General features: G+C 41.0%; 1 protein-coding gene across 6 annotated transcripts in view; it reads left to right on the forward strand.

Moving 5' to 3' along the window:
• The window catches only part of QTRT2 (queuine tRNA-ribosyltransferase accessory subunit 2), a 30064-nt gene extending 15133 nt beyond the window's left edge, over positions 1 to 14931 (forward strand). For 5 of the 6 annotated variants that reach the window (XM_002716831.6, XM_051819033.3, XM_089331681.1 and 2 more), the window contains 4 exons: positions 3845 to 4044; positions 7696 to 7847; positions 10783 to 10900; positions 12495 to 14931. In XM_002716831.6, coding sequence (XP_002716877.3) covers positions 3845 to 4044; positions 7696 to 7847; positions 10783 to 10900; positions 12495 to 12726 — 702 coding nt within the window. In that variant the 3' untranslated portion in view covers positions 12727 to 14931. Of the gene's footprint in view, positions 1 to 3844; positions 4236 to 7695; positions 7848 to 10782; positions 10901 to 12494 lie in introns of all 6 variants that reach the window. The other variant, XR_016233098.1, reaches the window with a different exon arrangement.
• The last annotated feature ends 9439 nt before the right edge of the window (positions 14932 to 24370 follow it).

Raw genomic sequence — 24370 nt, forward strand, 5'->3', positions numbered from 1 at the left:
GGAGGACACTATAACGGTAAATAAAGTAGCTTGATAGCAGAATTACTGAAGTTGTAAAAGGATACACTTACTAGGAGAGAGCTGAGGAGGTAAGGGAACAAAAGATAATGATTAGAGGGGAGAATTTCAGTGTCTGAGATCATTGTGTAGAGTAATGGTAAGCACTGATGAGATTGCACTATGAAAAGTTAATTTATTTTAAAGATTTTTTAAAAATTGTTTCTCTGAAAGGCAGAGTTACAGAAAGAGGGAGAGCCACAGACAGAGGGATCTTCCATCCACTGGTTCACTCCCCAAATGTCCACAATGGCTGGGACTGGGCCAAGCAAAAGCCAGGAGCTAAGAACTCTATCTGGGTCTCCCACATGGGTGACAGGGGCCCAAGTACATGGGCTCTCTTCTGCTAATTTACCAGCCACATTAGTGGGGAGCTGGATTGGATGTGGAGCAGCTAGGACTCGAACCAACGCTTTTATGGGAAGGCAGCACTGTAGGCAGTAGCTTAACCCAGTACACCACAATGCCGGCCCCGACAAAGTTTGTTGAATTTGAGAAATGCTGTCATTTTGGGTTTATCAATAGAAATAGAATTTAGTTAATTAAATTAATATATGCCACAAATAAGAAACTTAATTGTCATTCTCAGTAGAATTCACATTATCTGAATGGGAGTTCAGCATGGAGACATTGCTGTGTATATGTATTATCTCTGTAGGACTAAAAACATTTGAGTAGGTAGAATGTAGGTCAGGAAATGTGATAAAGATGATTATTAGAGGGGCTGGTGCTATGGCATAGTAAGCCTCCACCTACAACGCCCGCAACTCATATAGACACTGGTTCGTGTCCTGGCTGCTCCTCTTCCAATTCAGCTCTTTGCTTATGGCCTGGGAAAACAGTGGAAGATGGCCCAAGTCCTCGGGCCCCTGCCCTCATATAGGAGACCTGGAAGAATCTCCTGACTCCTGGCTTTGTATTGGTCCATCTCTGGCTGTTACGGCTATTTGGGAGTGTACCAGCGGATGGAAGACATTTCTCTCTATCTCCTTCTCTCTGTAACTCTGCCTCTCAAATTAATAAATAAGATCTTTTTTTAAAAAAAAAAATTTTTTTTATAAAGGCCAGATGAGCCTTAAGTCTATAATGTTGCAGTCAGCCTCATCATTTCACCTTCCTTCTATATATTGGTCCAGTGCTGGGGTCCTACTCTGTGTCCCCTGTACTTACACTGTTGTCTTGATATGATTATTTTAAAGACTTATTTATTTATTTGAAAGTCAGAGCTACATAGAGAGAAAAGGCGAGGCAGAGAAAGAGGTCTTCCATCCGCTGGTTCACTCCCCAGTTGGCCGCAACGGCTGGAGCTGCGCTGATCTGAAGCCAGGAACCAGGAGCTTCTTCTGGGTCTCCCATGCAGGTGCAGGGGCCCAAGGACTTGGACCATTTTCTACTGCTTTCTCAGGCCATAGCAGAGAGCTAAATTAGAAGTGGAGCAGCCGGTCTTGAACCAGCGCCCATATGGGGTGCTGGCACTGTAGGTGGCAGCTTAACCCACTATGCCACAGTGCTGGCCCCTTGATATGATTATTATTGTTAATAGATTGTTAAGTGTTCCATTTTAGACAATAAATTATATGATCATACTCATATAATTCCACTCATGAAAGGGAGTTTCCCATATAGGGCTATACTAGTCACATAAAGGAGCAGGCCTGTGTGACAGTATGTTTTGTATACTGCATACGTGTTTTCCTTTTCCCATGATTCCTTCCTCATCTTATTTGCTGAATTTTCTTATTCTGAAGCCCCTTCAGTATTAAAACTCCTCAAGGTTTATTTTGTCCTTCTTTTGCTCTCCACATATTCCCTAGTTCAGGGATGGCCCATAAGTTTCATCCAAGGTGCTTGGAGTTGTTCCCCAGTTCATTAGACATGTTTGTATGGAAGCAGTAGTGGTGTAGCAAATGTGCACTATTCTGGGCCATCTCATTGTACCACAAATGCCCATAATTTTAACTCCAAATCTTCAGTGACTGAGTTTACATTTCCTTTTGTTTCTCCAACTGATACCTCAGACTCAGAATGCATGGAACAGGATTAACTCCTGGTCTCATCTTCCACGTTTTTCTCAAGTTATTCCCTTTCTTTGCTTCTCCTTCTACTTCCAGAATGGGAGCCAGGAGTCATTCTAGGCAGTCTTCATCCTCTCCCTCCGGGACTAATCAGTCAGGTGTATGGATCCTACCTCCCGCTGGGGTTTCTCTCGTTACCCTCACTGCCCCTGCCTTAGTCTATGTCCTCTTGCACCTTGCACCCAGATTATTAACGTTGTCTACCACTCCAGCCTGTATCCGTTTTCACCCTTCATCTATTCTCCACACAGCAAACAAAGTGCTCTTTCTAGAGCAGTCTGGTCGTATCCCGCCTGCTTAAACCAAGGAGTGAAATTCACTCTTCACAGTGTTCCAGGCTTCCCCCAATGCCCTCTCTTCTACCAGAAAGCCACTATTGATTTGCGTATATCCTTGCAAACTTTTTTTCAGCCACATACACATAATTAATACATATAATGCCTGTAATATGATCATATGTTGAGCAACTTGCTTGTTTTTATTTAAGAATATCCTAATACTCTTTCCCTATCAATGCATATATTACCTTATCTACTCCATTCTTTTAAAAATACCTGTAAAGGAAGCCGTACTCTGAATATATCATAATTTATTAGAGCCTCTAATGTTGGATGTTTAGGATGTTTCCAGTTTTTCATTATTCTGAATATATTTGTAAATATACTTTGATAAAAAGGAAGGATATATTTGTAGGGGAGATTGTTTGGAAGTGAATTTTAGCATCTAAAGATAAAAGCATTGACATTTTGATAAGTGTTATCTGCTTACTCTTCTAAGATCCTGAACAAATTGTTATTGTCTCTGGTTGTCAGGATATGTAGGTGCCATTTCTCTTACACTTTCACCTCTACTATGTTGGTTTTAACTTCTTTCTTATCTTGATGGGCAAAAATGGTGTCTCATTGTTTTCAATTTATATTCCCTTACCAGTGAGGTTTAGTAGCAGTCCATGTGTATCAAGCATTCATATTTATTTTTCTGATTTTTATATTCACATTTTCTACCTAGATTTCTTTAGGGTTGTCATTTTCTTAGAGAATTTGCTGGAGCTTCTATTACAGTGTAGATATTTATCTATTCCTCCAGAGAATAAGTTCTTTGCCTTTATTGATGATCGATTTTGCTAGAAAAATTTTAGTGTTTTAAACATACAAATCTTTTCCTGTAGCTTTAGCTTGCTTAGGAAGGCGTTTCTTACCCCAAGAAATAGCAGATATTATTCTTCTGATACTTGTACAATGATATATTTTATATGCAAATATTAGGTCCATTTAAAGGACAGTGTGTAATAATGGACTTTATTTTTTTCCAGATAACTACCCAGTTTTCTCAACGAGTTTCTAAGTTCCTAATGTTGTCTCTAGTAAAGAGTTAGAGGCAGCCTAAAGTAGGCCTGCGTCATCATTTAAACAAATGAAACCCTTCCTTTTCCTCTTGTGTATGTTTACTTTAATCTGAGCCAGAACGTGAAAACCTTTGTTGACTGCCTCCGGTTTTCTTAGTCTTTTCTTACCTCTTCTGTGTTTTTCAAAGCGTGTTCCTTGGAACCCTAAAGGCTGTCAGGGAAGATGGAGCACCGTCCCCCTTCCATGCTTCCCTGCTGCAGCTCCTCAGACATGTCTTCTGTCCATTAGGTCTCCATGCGCGGTTCATGTACACAAAGGTTTGTGTTATTGAAAGTGGTTAAAAACATTCAATCATTCTTACTGTAGGTCCTTCGGCAAAGTATGATCATCGGAGTGATTGAAGGTGGAGATGTGATAGAGGAGAGGCTGAGGTCAGCAAGAGAGACAGCCAAGCGGCCTGTAGGTGGCTTCCTTCTGGATGGCTTTCGAGGGGATCCAGCCACCCTGGATACAAGACTACAGTTGCTGTCATCCGTCACTGCAGAGCTGCCAGAGGACAAACCCAGGCTAGTGTTCAGTTCGGATGTGGGTCAGCGTCATGGGCGATTATGTGTTTCACAAAGTCTGTACAGGGGCATGCCTTTTTTTTTTTTTTTTTTTTTGACAGAGTTAGAGAGAGAGAGACAGAGCGAGAGGTCTTCCATTCCCAGTGGCCACTGCGGCTGGTGCGCTGCGCCGATCCGAAGCCAGAAGCCAGGTGCTTCTCCTGGTCTCCCATGCGGGTGCAGGGCCCAAGCACTTGGGCCATCCTCTACTGCCTTCCCGGGCCACGGCAGAGAGCTGGACTGGAAGAGGGGCAACCGGGACAGAATCCGGCACCCCAACTGGGACTAGAACCCAGGGTGCTGGTGCCGCAGGTGGAGGATTAGCCTATTGAGCCACGGCGCCAGCCAGGGGCATGACTTTTGATACTGTGATCATGTCCTTTCTAGGCTGAGTCCACTAAGGCAGACTGTAAGGGAGAGTTTCCATCATGAGGACATGATGGAAATTCAATTCCAGAATATTCAGCACACGATAGTTGCCATGTAGATTATTTTAATTGACCCTGATAAGTGAGGGCAAGTGGTACTGTTTCCTCTCATTCTTATATCAAATACAAATACTGTTCCTTACTCATCATATCTGAGGACAAATATGAAGTCATGTGGAACTCTAGTTTAAATTGAGGAAAATTGAGGACAGATCTAGAAAGCCTGCTCAAAAGAAGATGTGCTGAACTAAAAAGAGCCTTAAAGAAGTCCCTGTATTTGAGTCAGGTGGTGAGTGCTGTCATGTTTTGAAATTGGGAGGACTGGCAACACTAGTGGGGTGGATTCTTATGTTTCTCGGAATCATAGGGTTCACTGTGAACTGGGAAGAAGAGAGGAGCTGTGAGATCCAGAACAGCTGATTCATATTAGCTTACAATTTTTCTTTGCTTTTTATTTTTAAAAAAGACAAATTTTTTTTTTTTTTTTTTTGACAGAATGGACAGTGAGAGAGAGAGAGACAGAGAGAAAGGTCTTCCTTTACTGTTGGTTCACCCTCCAATGGCCACCAAGCCAGCGCGCTGCGGCCGGTGCACCACGCTGATCCGAAGCCTGGAGCCAAGTGCTTCTCCTGGTCTCCCATGCGGGTGCAGGGCCCAAGGACTTGGGCCATCCTCCACTGCCTTCCTGGGCCACAGCAGAGAGCTGGCCTGGAAGAGGGGCAACCGGTACAGAACCTGGCGCCCCGACCGGGACTAGAGCCCAGTGTGCCGGCGCTGCAGGTGGAGGATTAGCCTATTGAGCTGCGGCGCCGGCCTGTTTCTTTTTTCTTTAAACCACTTAGAATGGTTGTTCGTGGTTTTTCCTGCACATGGATTAAGAGATTTAATTATGGGATGCTGTTTTAGACTCCTTTAGGGCTGTTGGATAATATGTACTATGAGGGTACTCCCAAAAGTTCATGGAAAATGAAATTAAAAGAAATTTATTTTAGGGCAAAAGGTTGTGAAATCCATGTGTAGTTTCTTCATAATGTGTGTTTCCATGAACTTTTTGAAGACCCTGCATATGTATAGTTTTACTACTATTTAGAAAATTCAGGTATAGAGAGGGAAGGAGGAAAGGAATATCATTATATTCTTAGAATTTTATCTATGAACTGTAGTGAATCTGTTAAAAACTAATTTAAAAATTCAAAATATAAACAAATTCAGGTATAATTTAAAATGGAGTACATGAATCTTATCAGTGAATTTTGATACATTTATACACTTGTATAAACATTCCAAGATAATTCCATCATCCCAGCTAACATTCGCTGTCTTAACTTTAACCAGTTTTCTTATGCTCATTGTTTCCCTTCCTGTACTTTTCCCATTCTAGTGTAAATAACAGTTAAGTAATACTAAGATATCACAGAAAGTTCATGGAAAAATGAAATTGAAAGATATTTATTTTGTTGTAAAAAGTGTTGAAGCCCATGCATGTGAAAGATCTTCAAAAACTTCATGGTAAATGCATAGTGTGAAAAAACTGCATGGATTTCAAAAATTTTTTGTTCCAAAATAAATTTTTAGTTCCATTTTCCATGAAGTTTCTGAAGCATCCTCATATTTCTAGTCATTTTCTGGACTCCTTTGAGTTAAGTGCTCACAGATGTCCATTACTGAATTTGAAAGCCAAGATTGTTTTTCTTTCTGTAAGTGTGTAGAAATGCCAACTTTAGTTGGAGAGGGCTTCTCAAATGCTACATTACTTGAGGGAAATTATAGTCAGAAAACCAACATATATTTAAAGTTCTGCTTCTTTAATATTTCATAAGCCTTTTTTTGAACTTCTTTGAGAAATCTGGGAGTCTGTAAGCTCTCCTTTGCCAATTCATGGAAGGGCTAAGGGTAGAAAAATAAACATTCAAATCACCCTTCACCCTATCCAGCCCGCCTTGGTGCAGTGCATATCTGCATCTTGCTTTAAGGGCAGAAGCTGGTTGAGTATCATTAACACTCTCAGAATATCTTTATCTCAGAAAACACCATCTCATTCCATGGTGCAAACATATTCTTAGTGAAAAAATATAAAGAAAGGCAACTAGATTCGTTCTTAGTCCTGTGGCTAGAGTTGAGTTTCTGAGAGCAAGGATTGTTGTGTAAATGAACCTATGAAGAATATAGAGGTTTATTTTTTTTTAAGAGTTATTTATTTGAAAGACAGAGTGACAGAAGGAGAGGGAGACAGCGAGATCTTCCATCTGCTGGTTCACTTCCCAAATGGATGCAACTGCCAGGTCTGGGTCAGGCTGAACCCAGGAGCCAGGAGCCAGAAGCTCCACTTGTGTCTCCCACATGGGTGCCAGGGGTCCAAGCACTTGGGCCATCTTCTGCTGCTTTCCCAAGTGTGTTAATAGAGAGCTGGATTGGAGTGGAGCAGGTGGGACTAGAATTGGTGTTCCTTTATGGGATTCCAGCACTGCAAACAGAGGCTTAACCTACTGTGCCACAATGCTGGCCCTCAGGTATCTCATTAATATTCAAAATTATTTTATGGGGTTGTATATTATTGCTCTTGTTTTTAAAGTGAAGGAAAAACAGAGAAGTTAAGAAACTTTCCCAAAATAACACAGCAAGTAAATAAATAGCAAAGCCAGTACCCAGGTCTGTTTCCCTTCAAAGCCCTATTTTTTTTTTTTTTTAAGATTTATTTATTTATTTGAAAGTCAGAGTTACGCAGAGAGAAGAGAGGCAGAGAGAGAGAGAGAGGTCCTCCATCTGATGGTCCACTGCCCAGTTGGCCACAATGGCTAGAGCTGCACTGATCCAAAGCCAGGAACCAGGAGCTTCCTCCAGATCTCCCATGTGGGTACAGGGGCCCAAGGACTCAGGCCATCTTCCACTGCTTTCCCAGGCCACAGAAGAGAGCTGGATGGGAAGTGGAGCAGCCGGGTCTCGAACCAGCACCCATATGGGATGCTGGCACTTTAGGCCAGGGCGTTAACTCACTGTGCCACAGCGCCGGCCCCCAAAGCCCTATGTCTTAACACACCTTGCTATCCATTGTGGACCACACTAACCATGACTGGTGTTTTTGTTATTATTACTTTTAGTGCCCTGTTCATTGGACAGGCTCTTTAATTTCAAACCTGTCATGATCTTTGCTGCTCTTATTTTGTTTTGTTTTGTTTTTTTGTAGGCTCATCTGTGGTGTTAGTCGGCCAGATGAGGTGCTCAAGTGTATTGAAAGAGGAGTGGACTTATTTGAGAGTTTTTTCCCTTATCAAGTGACAGAGCGGGGATGCGCCTTGACTTTCAGCTTTGATTACCAGCCAAATCCTGAAGAGACACGTAGGTGTTTTCAAGTTAATCTCTATGTTATCCTAAAGTTCCTTGTATTTCCTATTAATGTTTGGCTTGAATCACAAGATAGAAATATGTACACATAAAGCCAGTCTTTTATAAAACAACTTGGTTTCTTATCTACACTCCCTGGCATGTTGGCACACAAAACCAGATACTTAATACTATCCATGTACCTCATCAATATTAGGATGGGTTTTTATAGTGAGCAGAACCAAGGAAAACAAAACCTCTTCTGTTAACCTGAAAAAAGAACATTCAGAGTGAATTGTGATGAAAATCTAAGAAAAGAAATCCTTTGAACTGGTTGGTAAAAGTTAATTCATTTTTCACAAAAAGAGTTCTTGTGTACTTTTTGTAAACCGCAGGCTATTAAAATACAGAGACTCACCATTCTCTGATCCTAGTGTTTACTTTTTGCTTTTTCTTGAGTTTTTTTTTTTATGCACTGAGTTTGAAAACCCTTTTCCTCTGCTAATGTTGCTTTGAAGACCTGCCATTTTCTTTTATTGTTTAGAAGTCAAGAAAATCAGTTTCAGATCTAACACTTTAACCGGCAGTAGAAAAGGAACTAGGATGCAGACTTAGGGCTAGGGCAGTTCTTTAGGAGAGTTTTACATGCGGGATCATCCCTCTGGCCTGCAGAGATGGGCTCCCCTCCCCCCAACACCTGTTTTCCTGCAGGCTTATGAACACTTTCTTGACCACTGCCTGTCTTAATGTTTGAATAGGGCCCAAGACAACTTTATTTTCATTTTATTTACTTAATTTATTTGCAAGGAAGATAGAGAGATTGCCCATCTGCTGGTTTGCTTTCTGAATGCCCACAATATCCAGGACTGAACCAGGCTGAAGCCAAGAACTAAGAACCCAACCCAGTTCTTTCACGTGAATAGCAGGGACCACAAGTTCCTGAGTCATCTCCTGCTGCCTCCCAGGGCGCACATCAGCAGGAAGCTGAAATCAGGATCATCCCACTTTGATCTGGGATGCAGGCATCCTAAGTATCTGTCCCTCTCCCCCCAAGACTTTTTAACAGGTTCATTTTATTCCACACAAATGACTGCAGTTTTGTTCAGGAGATGTTACACTTCTGTAAAACAACTTAACCATTAATCTGAATTGGATTACTTCTGGAAGCAAATCATGTTGATCAAATTCTTCTATAAAGAGGATCAACTTTATTGTCCTTTTAGATAGAACATAATATATGTGGATGGGTATACCATTACACTGTAAGTTTTCATGACTTCACTTACAAACTAAATTATTCCCACCAGGACAGAGAGGATTATTAGTCATTCAGTACCATGAATATGCAAAACTCTGAAAAGCATTTGATTACCGAGTTCTCTATATTGAACAGTTCCTTATTGCCCAGAGAAATTCCAATTTCTTCACAATTTGGAAAATTAAAATAGTTTGAACTTTTAAAAAAATATTTATTTATTTGAGAGGCAGTTATAGAGCGAGAAGGAGAGACAGAGAGAGTTCTTCCATCTACTGGTTCATTCCCCTAAATGGCTGCAATGGCTGGAGTGGGGCTAATCCAAAGCCAGGAGCCAGGAACTTCTTCTGGGTCTCCCACGTAGGTGCAGGGGCCCAAGCACTTGGGCCGTCTTTCACTGCTTTCCCAGGCTATGAGCAAGGAGCTAGACTAGAAGTGGAGCAGCCAGGACTCTAACTCGGCACTGAGTTTTTATATATATATATATGTAAAATTTATAATAATATATTATATTTCTATATTATAATATATTATTAATTGTATTTCTATATGGGTTTATGTGTAAGTCCTTTGCCAAGTATATAGTGAAAAGTTCAAAGAAATATGATTGTTCCCTGAAATGGCAAGAGTTTTTCAAAATGTCAGGGCTTTATTAAGTTTTTCTACATCAGTACACAAATTCATAGAAACAAAATTATAATAGCTCTGTGCTCAGGTCACTTCTCTTCTGCCTTTGGGCTTATTAAGGCCTTATTAGGACCATCTGTCCATTCTTGTTTGCCTACAATGAGATTATCATTCATTCCCCCAATGGATAATGTCTACTTGCCCCTGTTCGAGGCAGCTGGCTTTTTGTAGAGTAGCTGGTGTTTCTTTTGTAGCTCATTTGCTTTCTTAAAGCAAAAAGCTCAAAGGAGCAATTAAAAGTTTCCATCTAATTCTGGGTAGTCTATGTCTCCTGAAAGGTCAGAGTCTCCATAGAGAATACATAAATTAAAACTGTGTTTGTGATCAACATTGTGGCATGGCAGGCTAAGCTGCTGTCTGTGACACTGGGATCCCATCTGGGTGCAGGTTCAAGTCCTGGGTGCTTCACTTCCCATCCAGCTCTCTGGTAATGCACCTGGTAAAGCAGCAGAAGATGGCCATGTCGTGGGCCCCTGCACTCATATGGGAGACCCAGATGAAACTACTGGCTCCTGTGGCCATTTGGGCAGTGAATCAGAGGATGGAAGATTCTCTCCCCCCACCCCCCGTAACTCTTTCAAATAAAATAAATAGATCTTAAAAAACAACCAAAAAATCACCCATGTTCTACTCTAATCTATTTGGAATATAGTCATGTACCTGTACTTTGGTTAAGGTATACGATTATCCTCAACACACACACATGTACACAAACACACAGCCACACCATTTTTAAATCATTCCTTGATGGCAAATTTATGTGTTACATACTTGTAACCATAATTGGCTTAGGGATTGCTGAATATCTAAATTGTTTTGATGTCGATAAAAGAAAAGTGTTCATTTTGGAGCATGTTGCTATTTTTCTTCTGTGACTTCTTTATGATAAATTCTCAGTAGTGGGATTATAGGCTCAAAGGGCATAAAATAATAAGTAAAATAAAATTCTTACCATGGCCATTCATTATCTGATCTTTATTCAAGACTTTTTATTGGTTTGTTATTCAGTATTACAACAGAATGGGATACAAGAAGACATAAAATATGTGGACCGAGTAAAGAAAATTAAAACAAGTGGTTGCAACCAAGAAATGACATCATTTGAAATTAATCTGAAGGAAAAAAAGTAAGAAATTTTTTAAAGCTTAGATTTTTATTTTTGATTTTTAAATTTTAGCCTGTTTTTAAAGTTTATATAACTGTTCTCTTTTCAGTTTATGACTTCATAAAATATTTATAGTTGGATATTAGTTAGATCTTCTTAAATTTGGTTCCAGGAAAACTCAGTTTTTTCTGCAGATTAATTTGTGTACTTTTCAGAAAACAAAGATAACTGTTACTTTAGAAAAGCTATCAGAAAGATTAAATCCATTGTTTATTGTCTTTTTCTCCTGATTACTTAAAATAATGACAGTGAAGGATTTCAGGATAAAACACAACAAAGTTTTTAAATTGTAAGTTATCTTGGTTATATACAGGTTATAAATTTAAATAAAACATTTGCTTCTATAAGGAATGAGCTAAAATACCTTGTAGTTTTGTATTTGGCCCAAAGTGATGATCATCAGTAAACCAGTGAGTAGTGTCCTCACTAGAGTGCTGGATGCATTCCGACTTCCATAAAGAGACATTCTGTAGATTCTGACCTATATATGTCTGTCTAGTTATTGTGAAGACTTGAGAATTTATGAGAGTATGAAAATCCTATATCTTACCCATATTCTATCTGGGCTTCTTAACTGTAGGACTGAAATGGTAGTATCTACCTCATTTAATTCCTTATACATTAAAAAATAGCCAAGGAGATTAATTTCTTTTATATCATTAGGGCAATATAAATGTTTATTACTAAAACTCTCTTTACATTGTAGATTCAATTTAAAAATGTAGTATACTTATAGCACTGGACTTGAAGTTTTGGAGACTTGAAAACAAATTCTAGCACTACTCTTGACTGTGTGACCTTGGTCAAGGCGCTTAACTTCTCCTTGATAGCTGTTAAAAGATAATGCCTATTTAGTGCTTATAAATGTGGCCAACAATATTCAGACTCTTTTGCTGTATTAATTCATTTAATTCCCACAGCAGCTCTATGAGTTTGGCAATATTATTACCTTTGGTTCATGGATGAGAAACAAAAGACGGAAGAAGTCACTTGCCCAAGTGAATTGTGGAGCCAGGATTCAAATGTAGGCAGGATTGCTTAAGAACCCTCCCTCTTAATCCCCATAGTGGGTTCATCTGTGAATTGACAATGCAAGTGGCTGTCTCTAAGAGTGGTATGGAGACTCAGTAAGATTGTATAAATCAAAGTGCCTTGTAAAGAGATATACATAAGAAGAAGGTCATGCCATGTCTTCTGACAGTTCTGGTGGTGAGTGGGAAAGAAATGTCGTTCACTAGAATACTTTTTCCTAACATTATGTTCCTTTCCAATGTGACTAATAATGTTCAACATGAATGAGTGACCAGATGCTTTTCTTAAGCCCCAGACTTGAAGGTTGCTTCTGTCAGAGGAAAACTCCTGAGTCTCCCTAACTTACAATGTTCTTTGTTGTGTTTTAACCACATTGCCCACTTAAGCCATTGAGCAGCACTGAATTTGCCAATGATGTTTTTAACCACTAGTAACCTCACCAGCAGAATAGATAGCCTAGGTTGTAGATTTATAGATTTCTTGTATACTTCGCTTTCTGAAATAACTTTGTGATTCTTCTAAGGTTCCAGGAGGACTTTAACCCGCTAGTAAGAGGATGTTTCTGTTATAGCTGTAAGAACCACACCCGTGCATACATCCATCATCTGCTGGTGACCAATGAGCTGCTGGCCAGAGTCCTGCTTATGATGCACAACTTTGAACACTATTTTGGATTTTTCCACTCCATCCGGGAAGCGCTAAAAAGTGACAGGCTGGCACAGTTGAAAGAGCTCATCTTCTGGCAAGCACCTTGAGACCTTCTCAGAAATACAAATTTGACTCATCACATTGAGCCTGGACTACTGTTATAATACGGGAAGATGCAAAGAAATTGTCTAGCTGCAATCATTAATTTATGGAAATAAGGCTTGCTGAAGTGAAGAGCATCTGTACCCAGAGTGCCCACATAAAATTTGAGGAGATGTCTTCTAAAGACTTCACCTGGGTTGATCAGGATTGACCTTCATTGATAAGAAAGAAATGAACTATATCCTTTAAAATTGCTAAGCTAACTTTTTTGGTTGACAGAGGTTCGTTTAGTCAAAGACAAAAGCTTTAGATGTGAGAGGACAGCCTTGAACTGGAGGTGATAGGATTCTGAGGGACCACTGAGTTGGATTGTGGCTTGAGGAGAGATAATTGTGCATAAATAGCATGACCTCAGTGGACACATACCTGTTGAATGGAGAAGGAATCTGGCTGATGTGAGAGTTTTGCTTTTCTGTGTTTTGACTCTCATACTCTCAGGGGCTCCTTTAAATATTTTTGCCTTCCATGCTGCCCTGACAGTGTAGTCAATCAGATATGGCTCTTGTGACTTAACCATGCACACATCTCCCTGGAATGTGGGGCTCAAACATTGCTCCTGTAATCATCTGGCCCAGGCAGCACTCCATTTGTTCATGTTGTCTGTGACATGTCTTCCTACGCAATTGCCTGTTAGGAGCTAGAAGTTTGCCTAACTGCTTTCACTTGGTTGTCCAGATCCACTGTAGTAGGCCCTGCAGGCTCATTAATAGTCCAACCACATAATCACCATAGACCCATCAGTTGTGGACACTCACCCACATTGTGTTCACTTGGAAGGAGCCCTGTTCTGGCAATTAGAGGATTGATTTCAGTCCCACTCAGCTGTGGTGCCTGGGCAAATCACTTAACTTCTCTGTACCTGTTTATTATTCTCCTGAATAAATCGGGACAAGAATAGTGGAGAGGACAAAATGAACTTCTGAAATGCTGTCTAGCTCTAAAATTTGAGAAACAACAGAAGTTGTAGATTGGAATCCTAGCCTCACTTGTTCTTATTTACTGATCACTGATGAGACATGCAGCAGTGCCAGCCTCAGGGCCATGGATTTTGAAGTAGTCGGTCAGTTGGCATCAGCAGATCTGAGAGGGGTGGAGTCCTTCTTAGGTCGTCTCTGATTCTATGATTTTCTTTGGCTCTTGCCAAAGGAGTGACATTTTTGTTGGTTTTATGATGGGTAGTTTTTATTTTCTTTGTGCAGTTTACAGACTCATATACTTGTCAAGTTTCTATGAGGGCCTATACATAAACAAACACACTTGCACCCACATCATTTTTATAAAAACAACAATATAGCCAAAAAGAAATCTTTTTGTAAGAAATGTAAGAAATACATTTGTTTTATCCTTTTAAAAATTAAATTGATTTATATTTTATTTAAAAGATAGAGATGGAGACAGAGCAATAGAGATTTATCATTTGTTGGTTCACTCCCCAGATAACTGCAACAGCCAAGCGTAGGCCAGGCTGAAGCCAGGAGCCCAGAATTCAACCTAGGTCTTCCACACTGGTGGCAAGGACCCATGTATTTGAGCCATCACCTGCTGCCTCTTAGAGGCACGATAGCAGGAAGCTGGAATTGGGAGTAGGGCCAGGACTCAAACACATGCTGTCCAATGTGGGATACTGGCATCCCACGTATACCAAATGCCAGACTCCATTTGCTTTATACTGTATTTTGCTACTTATTCAAAATCTAGTGGGCATTACTAAACATTAATTATTATATGGGTACTGTATTTTTATGTTTTGGGAGTCCATCTGTATGGCTTTCTTTTTAGTAGTATAGAAATGTCAATGATTTTAAAAATTCATGGACATTCCTGTAACTCCTCCATGAATAGCAAAGCTTCTTATGGAAGACAATTTCTGTTCCCAAGGATTTGACTGTTTTGAAATGTATTGAATTGGAGTTGTTCATGTGTTCATATTCCTGTTCAATGCCAAACCCATTGTTGGAAGACTGTCAGTAAATATTCCAGAAAACATACAAAATTTATGAGTTTCCTTTATGTCCAAAACTCTGAAAATTCTGCTCAACATTTTCAATTTCCTGGGTCTTATTAAAACATTTGAGAAATAAGTTCCTTTCCTTTCATGTAATAAATCGGTTAACAGCAATAGCCAATAAACATTTTTTAATTAAATAAAATTTACTGTGTATTGCCTTCTGTAAATGGTAGTGTTATGGGCTAGGTTGGGCCCAAATTAACTTCCCAGGTTCTTGCCTTTTACTTACAGAAGAATTCTAAATATGGGCCCAAACACAGCAAGTGTGATAAACTTTATTTACAAAGTGAGAAAAATGCACGGGCTCATTAGGGCTTTATTAAGAATGAGCCAAAGAAAGGGAGTTATCATACACCGCTATACCTGTCCTGAGTTCACAAGGAGGAGAGCAAGTACTTCCATTCTTTCTAACTTTTATTTATGAGCTTAAAAAAACAGAAGTGTTTACATGGTACCACTCCCACGTCCTGGGTAACAGGAGGTACTTCCTGGGGAGGGGTCCCTGATTGACAGGTAGGTGAACATGGCAACACAGAGCAAAGGAGGTGCAGCTTCCAGCTCATGAACTTAAAATTATCTAAGCTGTCCCAAATAAGTAGTGAGTGTGTTCAACACAATATTAAATTCCCATGGTACCAAAAATGTTCTATTTTATTGGAAAATATTTTCCTATGTTTATTCCATCTGTATTCATTGTTTTAAAGCACTTACACTAAATACAGAATCCAAAAAAGAGGTTTTCAGTAATCCACAACATGAAGATCCCCTTTCTGTCTCTTTAAATTATATAAGCAGGGACCTTAAGGCCATGCTAGCCATAAGAAAAATAACAACCACAGTCTGTGGAGCATTTTTAGTGACATCTTGGCAAAAGCTTTCCATACATATCTCATTGACCCTCAGAGCATGACTAGGAGGTGTTGGTATTAACTATTGCACTGATAAGAGTTTCAGGAAGGCTGAATATCCTGCCTGAGGGCTTAGAAGAAATTTCTGGAAGGTTGAGTAGTTTGCCTAAGGGCCTGTCAATACTCAGTTTCCGGTTTACACTATAGTTCCCTTGACTAAGCCTCAACAGTTAACCGTTGGACTAAATAGATTCTTACTTATTATGACTTTTTCTTGGTTGAAGGGGCCAAGAGAATCCAGGACTGGCTGGAAGGGTGTCCTGGCCCTGAGGTGTTGGTTGCTTTAGGAGCTTTGCTGCAGCTCTTGTGAGAATCACTGGCCTTGGCCCATGTAACACAATACCATGCTGGCCCACAGTTGTTCAACCTGTATTACCTCTGCTTGTACCCAAATCCCCTGCTCCTTCCCAGATTGGAACGGTAAATACACATTGAATGCTGTTGGAAGAGTTTGGAGATTGTGACTAATTTAAGACTCAAGTAATCAATAGGAATCTGAGGTATCCTATGTGTCTTGGAGGTAGCATAGTTTGTTATTCCCTGGAATGACAAAGTAAAATTTTTTAAACCAAATACTTGTGTAATTAAATCATTTTAATAAAAATTTCCAACAAAGACCATCAAAGGGTCAAAGCTTGAGTGTGAAGCAACCATCTTGCCCGTGACATTTTTTTTCTGTAGAGGCAGCTTGGAGCTCGCTGAGAAACCACAGAGTTCAATGATTATTCTCTGCCTTCCTGATTAGAAACAGGCTGCTCTCTGCAGTTTGATTGGTCTTGCTTGTAGCTACGGGATTACAGCTTATTAGAACTGATGATGCTGTGTAGGGCAGAGAGCCTGGAAGGTCAAACGTACATGCAGAGCCAGCCAACAGCAAGGCTGTGCCTTCACCCAAAGGATTAGTGTAATTGGCACTCACTTTCATAATGTTTCGTTTTTTTCACCCTTCAAGTCTCTTCATTTTATACCTTTTCTCTTCTTTCTTCCTCATGAGATTCCCTGATTGGTGACTACGAAACCAGAATATTTCCAAATAACAGCAGGCACAAAATACGCAAATCCAGTGCAGCAATGTGAATAGGTAATCATATGTTATCACTACTCGCAGCAGTCCTGGTGTAAGCCAGTGGTTGAGACATAGTTCCCAGTGGCACCCTCACTTTTATTCACGAAAGTGCATACTTTGGGCAAGTTATATGGTCACCCAGATATGAGCGGTAGACATGATTCGACGAGAGACCAGGTGCCCCATCCGAATGGGACAGCCGCTACCTGCCTCTGTAGCTAATTGCTGCTGTGGATTCAGTGCTGCCAGATACTCCAGTGTTTCAAGGGAAGCCAAAACTCCAGGCTTCCGGGTGAAACCTCACAATTTTTAAATGCAAGATCAGGTTTCCAAAAATACTCTGCCAAGCAAACAAAATGTACAGGTTCCTAGTTTGCAGCTTCTGATGTAGAATCCTGAGGGAAGGCCCTGACATCTTTAAGCTCTTGGAATTTCTCAACAACTATCCAAAATATACAGAAAATACCTATGGTTTTCAGTTCCTGCAGCTGTGTACAGATCCCACACTGGGAGATCTCACGTTGTCCCACCGCCATTGAATGAGGCCCAGATCACTCAGAACTATTCTAAGTCTGCCAAAAGAGAAGGCATTCAGGATCATGTTGAATGGCCGATTTTTATGGATAAGAAATTTTAGGCCTGTAGAAGAAAAATTAGTCAGTTGTGTCTTTCATCTTAAGGAGTGTCTTACTCAGTTCAAGCTGCTATAACAAAATACCAAACACTGGGTAGCTTATAAACAACAGAAGTTTGTCACAGCACTAAAAGTGGCAAGTCTGGGATCAGGGTGACAGTGTAGTTCGGTTCTGGTAAGGACCTCTTCTAGATTGAAGAATAGTGAACTGTCTGGTATCTATTTATTTAGAGAGAGGGAGACAGAGAACAGCCCATCCTCTGGTTCACTCCCCAAATGCCCACCATAGTTGAGGTGGATTGGGGCCAGAGCCAGGGCCAAGGGTGGAATCCAGGCTTCACACTGATGGCAGGAACGTAATTACTTGAGCTATCACTGCTGTCTCCCAGAGTCTGCATTGGCTGGAGTTGGAGTTAAGAGCCAGAACCATGAGTCAAACCCAATACTTCCATGTGAGAGCCAGTGTATTGACCATTGGCTAAACGCCTGCTCCCTGATGTCTCTTATAAAAGTACTAATTCCATTGCTGAGGGCTCCACCCTCATGAGCTAAATTACCTCCCACAGGCCTCATGTCTTGAGACCATCACATTATAACTTTAGAGAGACACAAACATTCAGTTCATATCGAGTTTAAACAAACACACAATTCTTTCTAGTTATCTTGTTGGGTCTTGTACCTCCACTTCTGTTTTCTGTTGGGACCATGCCCTACCAGGGTCAGCAATGATTTCCAAGTAATCACTTTCCTGTGATCTTTTCCAGCCTCACAAAACCAGCTGCTTCAAAGATAGAGGGGCTCCTGTTGTACTTTCCAGCATTAATAGTAATAGTCCTGACTGACACAGTCAGATCTCAATTACTGTTTGTCAAGTGAACGAATATTCTCAGAGTAGTTGAGGCATTATCTTCAGATTTGAGCCCACTGAGGGTTGGTTGGAAGTGACTTGCACAGCAGTATGTGTTAGGACCTATGCTGAATGTCTTGTCACTAGTGGTTTTATCTTACATTGTGCTAGGTAAGCCCCCAGTGACCCGACATTCTTTTTTTTTCCCCTCCTTCAGTTACTCAGTTCTACTTTCTATGATTGCAATCTTCTATCATTGCCATCTTTTTTATTGCTGGGCTCAAAGCAATTTCTCCTGCTCCGACAAGAGGAACTCAGAATCAACTTTTCTTTTGTTCTCCTGCCTCAGAATCCACTTTGAGACCAGGCTGAAGTTGTCAAGGAGTTCAAACTGCCCGTGCTCCCATCAGCATGACTCACAGGGCTTAGCTTGTCATCTCTGCACACCCTTCCCAGTGTTCGCCTCTTTCTCTGAACTGCTCTCCCCTGCTGTCTGCTCCTTTGTGAAACACATTTTCTCTTATTATCACCTTGTTCCCTGCCTGCTTTGGATGGCTTCGGCTTGGCTCTTAACAAAATCAAGATGTTGCTATTAACGGGCTTCTCTTTCTTAACAGCTTAGAGTCACTTCCTCTTCTTTAGTCCTTTCTCCCTTCTCTCCCAAACCACATAATCATCTCTGCTTCAAATAAAAGTTTTATAGCTATTTCATAACCACTGCTTTATAGTTGCTATCAAAAGGCACAAGAGGGAGGAAATAAAAGCAAGGAGGGACAAAAACCAAAAGGTGAGGAGGTGAGGGATACTCCAATAATGGGGAACAGAGAAAGCATCTTTAGGACTTTTCTATGGAGAAATTTAGGCAAGATTAAGCCCTATACACTGGACATAGCAAGCTCAAAGATCTGTTGAAAATTTCCACTAATTTTTATGGGCGGACAGGAAGAAGGTGGTCCCCCCTCTGAGATCCATTTGCCTTCCAAATAGTTAAAGTATTTTCTTAGCATTCTCCCAGCATCATTTATGTTAGACACAAATCGTTCCATAGAATCCAATTACATAACAGATAGGAGTTTTGCAAATCACATCCCCCCAAAGATAAAATATTTACTCACATTTTCCATTTCCTACTCATTTATTTTTATTTTAGTTTAGCCAACTTAAATAACATTTCCATCACAATTCCATTTATTGTTCCCCACAATGCCAGCTCTTCTGAAGAAAATACAAACTATGCAAATATACTCAGCTCCCACATAGTAATTACACATCAAAAGAGAAGGGAGTGACAGAGTATGTTCTTTTTTTTTTTCTTGTTTACCCCTTATCCAACTTTGGTTAGATGCCAATTTTATGTTGTTTTTATAGAAAGTCTCTTCCACTCAGGTCAAAAAGTCAGTTCCATTTTACTTTTCCACTTGAACACTCAGCTACTTCCACAAATTCAACATGTCAAAAACCAAATTCACTATCTTCCTTCAATCAAATGAATTCTCCACTTTGACTTCCTTGTCTATGTCAATTGCACCTGTCTTTCAGTCAAATCCACCTGGAATACTTACTCTTTGGATGGGTAATTGGATGCATAATGTAACACGTAAAAGGGATGAACGCAGGGTAGTTTAAGGGAAGGTAAATAAGACTTGGCTTGGAGGAAGCAGTGAAGGCTTGATTCAAGGCAGAACACCACCCATCCAGCCCTCTTCCCCCTCTAGTTAGCTCCAACTCCACTCTCTCCCTCCTTAGTTCTACCACTCACCACTCTAAGCTAAGCAGTCATAAATATTATCTTTTTTTCAGGATATTCCTTTACTGAAATCCTCAGGTGGCTCTCCAACAGCGTCCAGACAAGGCTAAGCTGTCAGCTTGAATCCTAGGCCTGGCATACTCTGACACCATCCAAATTTTCCACTTTTTCCAATGGCTAAATCCTACCTGTTCTTCAAGGTTCAGCCCAAGAACCAAATCTTCCATAGAAATCCTGCTTTTTTAGAATTCTAGACTCTCAGGATTAGAAGAGGAGAGGCTTCCACTCTGGCTTCTCTTTCTCATGAAGGCATTGGTAACTAGTGCTATGGGCATTTGGTTTGCTCTTTGATTCTATGAGCCTCATTTTGCAACCAGACTGTCAGCTGTGTGAGGGAGAGAAAATTCCTCAATATTCTCACTGTCTCTACCCCTGCACTTGCCCCAGCCACACCATATTATCCAGTGAAATAATTAAAGGGGAATGGTGACTGACTTTCTTCTTTCTGCTCCTCTATCTTTAACTCATCACTTGTCCCATTTCTCTTTTCTTTATAATTTGTTCAATACTTTCTGAGCTTTTACCATATCACCTTCTTGGTTGCTCATGGTAACCCTCTGAGCAAGATATTAGCTTTCCCAGTTTACAGAGAAGAAACAGGATCAGGGAGGCTGAGTGACTTGCTCAAGGATATGAAGCAGGGGATCTAGCATTTGAGCTCATTATACCTCAAAAGCCCAGGATTTTCCCATTCACTCCCTGACCTCCCTAAATTGTGTTTTTCTTATCCAGATCTTATTCTCTCCTTTAGGAACAAAGCCAGAGGTAGGTGCAGGCCTGTGCCAAGCTGTACTTCCTGTGTGATCATGTCCACTTGCCATGTGGGCTACCCCCATGAGTACTTCCTGGTACAATAGAATCAGTCGGTTGGGATGACTTAGTCATTGTTTCTTTCTTCTGTTTTAGTCCCAGAAATCTGCACTGCATTTTAATGATGAGAAAGAGAGTGGAAGAATGACCCAGAGTTAGTCTTTTTTTTTTTTTTTGGTCAAAGGCTCATACATTTACATATAAATGAAAAGCAGAAGGATATTTAAATTGTAGAAAGGGGAAAATAGCTTACTGTCAAGGAGAGACTTCTATGTGATGCACAGAATATCATTTTGGAGCGAGAAGGAAGGTTGCAGGTCATCCATCCAAACCTCTGTTCACAGAGGCAACTCCGGGCAGACAGAATGGAACTTACCCAAGGTAAGTTGCTCTGCCTCCATGCAGCCTTAATACTCTAAGTAACCTTCCCTCACACACCAGTTCTTTACAGATACTGTTTTTGCCTCTCTGGTGGTGACTTTTGCTTCTCTAGCAGGTGGGATAATAATGAATGTAGAACACCTGGACTGTTCTGCTTGTAGATATACTTTAGCAGCCTTCATTGGCCTCATTGTTATGACTGGACATCATGGTATTTACTAAAAGATGTCTCAAGCCCACTTCAGAAAGATCATATAGGCCAAACACTTCCGCGTGTACAATTATGTCATTTATTAACTCCTTCCTGGCTTACACCCCTTTCATTATTATACCTTTACAATTTTTATGAATTGATAGGTTTTTTAAAAGATTTATCTTTGCTGGCGCCATGGCTCAATAGGCTAATCCTCCGCCTGTGGCGCCAGCACCCTGGGTTATAGTCCCTGTCGGGGCGCCGGATTCTGTCCCGGTTGCTCCTCTTCCAGGCCAGCTCTCTGCTGTGGCCTGTGAGTGCAGTGGAGGATGGCCCAGGTCCTTGGGCCTTGCACTCGCATGGGAGACCAGGAGGAATCACCTGGCTCCTGGCTTCGGATCAGTGCGGTGCGCCGGCCGCAGTGCACCAGCCGCAGCGGCCACTGTGGGATGAACCAACGGAAAAGGAAGACCTTTCTCTCTGTCTCTCTCTCTCACTGTCCACTCTGCCTGTCAAAAAAAAAAAAAAAAAAAAAAGATTTATCTTATTTATTTGAAAGGCAGAGTTACAGAGAGAGGGGGAGAGAGAGAGAGAGATTGATCGATCGATCGATCGATCTATCCTCTGGTTCACTCCCCAGATGGCTGAAGTGGCCAGGGTTGGGTCAGGCTACAGCCAGGAGCCAGGAGCTTCATCTGGGTCTCCCACATGGATGCAGGAGGCTCAGGACTTGGGCCATCTTCTGTTACTTTCCCAGGCACATTAGCAGGGAGCTGTGTCAGAAGCAGAGCAGCTGGGACTGGAACTGGCATCTCTATGGAATGCCGGCATTGCAGGTGGTGGCTTAAACCATTAACACCACAGGGCCAGAAAAGCAGTAGAAGATGGCCTAAGTCCTTGGGCCCCTACACCTGTGTAGGAGATCCAAAAGAAGCTCCTGGCTCCTGGCTTTGAATTGATGCAGCTCCGGCCATTGCGGCCAATTGGGGAGTGAAACAATGGATGACAGATGGAAGACTCTCTCTCTCTCCCTCTCTCTGCGTAACTCTGACTTTCAAATAAATAAATAAATAAATAAATAAATATTACTAACGCCATGACATAGACTCCCTGGATTGCTAGTTTTTTTCCATCCGCTGTTCACTCCTCAATTGGCCACAACGGCCAGAGCTGTGCCGATCCAAAGCCAGGAGCCAGGAACTTGTTCTGGATCTTCTACACAGGTGTAGGGGCCAAAGGACTTGGGCCATCCTGTGTTGCTTTCCCAAGCCAGAGCAGAGAGCTGGATCAGAAGTGGAGCAGCAGGGACTTGAACCAGCACTAATATGGGATGCCGGCACTTCAGGCGGTGGCTTTACCCGCTATGCCACAGCGCTGGCCCCTAGATTGCTAGTTTTTATAAAGAGTAAAGATTGGTGTTTATCTTCCAGGGGCCCATCAGATAATCCTAACTTTGTCCCATTGGTTTTTGATGGTCTATGGAAATCATTTCAATGAATCAGTACATAAAAACCAATGTCTTGGGGCCTGTGCTGTGGCATAGCAGGTAAAGCCACTGCCTGCAATGCAGACATTCCATATGGATACCAGTTCGAGCCCCAGCTGCTGCACTTCCCATCCAGCTCTCTGCTATGGCCTGGGAAAGCAGTAGAAGATGGCCCAAGTCCTTGGGCCCCTGCACCTGCGTGGGAGACCTAGAAGAAGCTCCTGGCTCCTGGCTTTGGATTGGCTCAGCTCTGGGTATTGCGGCCCCCTGGGGAGTGAACCAGTGGATAGAAGACCTCTCTCTCTCTGCCTCTCTCTCTCTCTCTCTGTAACTCTGCCTTTCAAATAAATAAATAAATGAATCTTAAAAACAACAACAATGTCTTGATCAGGGACTTCCTAATGTATAGGGAGCAGGGGTATTGCTCCATTATTCTGATTCCCTCTAACACCCAGTGTTTGTTCATTTGTCCAGTCAAGGTCAAGAAAATTGTATCAACTTCCAAGTAAGTGTCAGGGGCTCTCCAGAGCTTTGGAACTGAATGACAAATGCCGCCACAGAATGCACCTATCTTCCTGGAATTTACAGACCAAGAGAAACTCCAAAACTACATATATTCTGCATAGCATTAAAAAGTTTTGCTTTGCTCAGATAATCTATCAAATTATATCCAAACCACAAGAGAATTTTCCTAAAGAGATGAGAGAAGGTGAAAAAAACACCAGATGACAATATCTATAGATAAATAAATAGAAATGTTATCATCATTTACTATTCGTTATCTAGCTGTTCATTATCAAAGAAGAGAACCGCACGCCAAATTAATGAGTTGAGTTTGTCTTGTAGCTCACTAATCAGATCAACTCACACTAAAATTCTGTTTCAGTGCTCTTAATCTTAAGGTTCCTCCTAACAAATCTCTAATCCTTCCAAAACGTATGATTGCTCTTGTTTTATACTTGAAGAAACAGGGCTGGAACAGCCAAATCACTGTTTAAAGTTACCTTGACTTCAGGAACATGTGGTTGCAGGGCCTGTGCTATTATTTCTCTACTCCCTTCTCAGTCATTGGCATTTGGGGGGCCAGGGTACACAAGTAACATAACCTGCCTACTTTTAATAATTATCTCTATACAGTCTTGCCACTGATTTTTTAAACAGAATTTTGAAAAGGAAGATGTAACCTTGACATCTAAGAAGATAATCAAGAGGATAGAGCCCTCTTCTAACAACACTGCATTTACTCAAAACCATTTTGGAGCAACATTTGGCAACTGAGTTTGGGAAAGGAATTCAGACTGGGCAGCACATTCAGTTGAATATTCATAAGGATAACATTGTGCATGTGCTTTAAATTTTAGAAAATAACCAAGTCATTGAAATTCATGTCTCACAAAGAGGTCAAGCTAAGTAATGTGGTTATGAATTTTTTAAAGGTGTGGGTATATG

The sequence above is a fragment of the Oryctolagus cuniculus genome, chromosome 4 (genome assembly GCF_051225735.1).
Source record: "Oryctolagus cuniculus isolate XC-2025 breed Fujian yellow rabbit chromosome 4, ASM5122573v1, whole genome shotgun sequence".
Lineage (NCBI taxonomy): Eukaryota > Metazoa > Chordata > Mammalia > Lagomorpha > Leporidae > Oryctolagus > Oryctolagus cuniculus.